Below are 2,500 nucleotides of genomic sequence, written 5' to 3'. Positions count from 1 at the left end.
GACTGATAAATGCAGTCTCTGTAGCATCCAGAGTGCTGTTAACACCAGGGAAGTAATGCATCATAAAGCCTGCTGGAATGATGGAGTGCAGTGTCTGTGTTCCAGGAGCTGTGTCCTCTGTGTGATGAAGCCAAAGCAGCGCTGGAGCCCTACAGACACAGAGTAAGATCTGCTCACACTCCTCAGCTCTGTGTGTGTGTCAGTTTGAGCTGCAGGTTTGATCAGGTGTGTGTGTGTGTGTGTCAGTTTGAGCTGCAGGTTTGATCAGGTGTGTGTGTGTGTGTGTCAGTTTGAGCTGCAGGAGGTGGACATCACTCGGCCGGAGAACAGAGTCTGGTTTGACAGATATCATCAGCACATCCCGGTCTTTCACCTGAACGGACAGTTTCTGATGCAGCATCGTGTGAACGCAGCGCTCCTGGAGCGGCGTCTGGAGGAGGCTCAGTAACGTCTGGAGAAGCGCCAGCTGCACCCGATCCTGCTCTCTCTGCGTCATCACCTTCAGTCGCATCATTCTGAAGGAAGCATCAAGCGTCCAATCACCCACAATCCTTTGCACTCATCTAGCTCACAGAAAACAATCAGCACTGAGCTCGACCCATTTCATTATGCGATGCAAGATAAAATAATACATTTGGGAGATGAAGGCAGATGTTTCCTTCAGTGTTGTTGTGAATGAATCACATAATGCTCAACTGCGTGATGTAAACCTCTAGCGCTTGTAGTTACCCGCATTTAATTAATAGAAAGATTTCTAATATAAAGTATTTTTCTAAAATTCATTTTTTTGTGTTATGACTGCAGTGCATTCTCCACATCAATAAGCCAGTGGCCAATGATTGCTACAGAAATATTTGTCTCTGAATTAGGAACGAAACAGTTTTTACTGTATATTATGGTGTTAATGTAGTCAGCCACATAACTGATGTTGTTATTAAGACAGCAGCCAATCACCACTCCAAATGAACACATACACATCACTGTTGGTTCAACTTTTGAACAAGAACAAAATGACTCCAAAAAATGAATAACCACTTCTCCCTTAATAATAGATATAATTAGTGCTATTATTGTTTTTACTGATGTGCAACCTGTACATATGTTAACATCTCAAAAAAATGTGTTTTAGTGCTTTTAATTCAATACTGTGTGTTTTATACACCGCTCAAGCAGCTCTTCTGCTCCAGAAAGCATTAGCTGGACAAAGAGAACTGTAAAAAGGCAGATGTCAGCTGAAGCAGCAAACTACATGACAGCATCGTCATCAGATACTGAATCAAGCTCATCCAACACTTTGTTCATTCCTCTTTCAAGCAGGAGTCGTGCTTTCATGACCAGAAATAAGACAGAAGCTGCTGAGAGGGCTTTTCTAAAACCTCTCCTCATGTTCACAAATCAGACGTGCACATTAGCGACCAAGAGTAATGAAAGAGAAAACCCTGAAAATACATTCAACACTTTATTCGATCATTTGAAGTATAAAGGCTGCAGCAAAATAAAGCATGCATTTCTTAAATTAAAAGGTTAAAAATCAACAAAGTGTATGTGTAAGGCTAGTGTTTGTTAGATAGTGCAGACAAAAGCAGTACAAAATAACACTTCAGCTCTGACAAGCTGATCTGTAAAAAAACATACAGTACTGAATCTTGAGGTTTAACGGCAGTGTTTTCATTGATCACACGGCCTCACGCAGACATACAGTCGAAGAGAGACCCAATGCTGCATCTCTTCAGCAGGAATAGACAGAAAGCACTCATGGTCCAGCTCTGCAGGATAAAATCAGACCTGTGCTACATGTTCCTGAGCTCTGAGGATGAGTGAGGTCTGTCTGCAGAAGAGATGCGTCATCATGTAGTGAACTACTTCTGAACAGCTGCTTTAAATACAATGACACTTCCATATTCAAACTAGCATGCAAATGTCTACTGTCTGTAATAATCTCACTAAAAACTATGAGCCATTATAAATCGGTCTATAAAAGAAACATAAAATGCCATCTTATAAAATTAATATGAACATGATTAAAAAAAAAAAAAAGGTTGGTCACAGAATCTGACGTGGACGAGTCTAGAAAAGAGTCCTCACTGTTGCAAACAAAAAGAAAAACATTTGGTTCATTCAATTTAAGCGGATAAACGTTTCACAAAATCCGAAACAAACTGAAGTGAAAAAGACTAAAAAGCATAATTTAAAAAAAAGATTCACTCAAAAAATGGGCCACACAGGAAGGTGGTTCAGCTGGCAGCTCTGATCACATGATCGCACAACCCCTCTTAGAAGTATGAGGATCTCCCTGTGGAAACAGAGCAGATCACTGAGCCAGCAGCTCACACAGACACACAAACAGACTCACAGCCACACACACACACACACACAGACAGACAGACAGACAGACAGACACCTCACACACAGACACACACACACACAGACTCACACACACTCACAAACAGACAGACACTCACTCACACACACACACACACAGACAGACAAGACAGACTAA

At 41.5% G+C, this 2,500-nt stretch overlaps 2 protein-coding genes across 2 annotated transcripts in view; one reads left to right on the top strand and one right to left on the bottom strand.

Moving 5' to 3' along the window:
- The window catches only part of cunh5orf63 (chromosome unknown C5orf63 homolog), a 4,283-nt gene extending 3,710 nt beyond the window's left edge, over positions 1-573 (top strand). Inside the window, exons 3-4 of the mRNA XM_016521711.1 lie at positions 106-162; positions 290-573. Of these exons, the coding sequence (XP_016377197.1) occupies positions 106-162; positions 290-448 (216 nt within the window). The 3' untranslated portion in view covers positions 449-573. The remainder of the gene's footprint in view (positions 1-105; positions 163-289) is intronic.
- Positions 574-1,446: 873 nt separating this feature from the next.
- The window catches only part of lmnb1 (lamin B1), an 18,282-nt gene continuing 17,228 nt past the window's right edge, over positions 1,447-2,500 (bottom strand). The window contains exon 10 of the mRNA XM_016521704.1: positions 1,447-2,293. Coding sequence (XP_016377190.1) covers positions 2,252-2,293 — 42 coding nt within the window. The 3' untranslated portion in view covers positions 1,447-2,251. The remainder of the gene's footprint in view (positions 2,294-2,500) is intronic.

This window comes from Sinocyclocheilus rhinocerous, unplaced genomic scaffold (assembly GCF_001515625.1).
Source record: "Sinocyclocheilus rhinocerous isolate Xijiao unplaced genomic scaffold, SAMN03320098_v1.1 scaffold2705, whole genome shotgun sequence".
NCBI classification, from domain to species: domain Eukaryota; kingdom Metazoa; phylum Chordata; class Actinopteri; order Cypriniformes; family Cyprinidae; genus Sinocyclocheilus; species Sinocyclocheilus rhinocerous.
The sequence above is the reverse complement of the archived record's forward strand: the minus strand, read 5'-3'. Positions and strand labels throughout refer to the sequence as shown.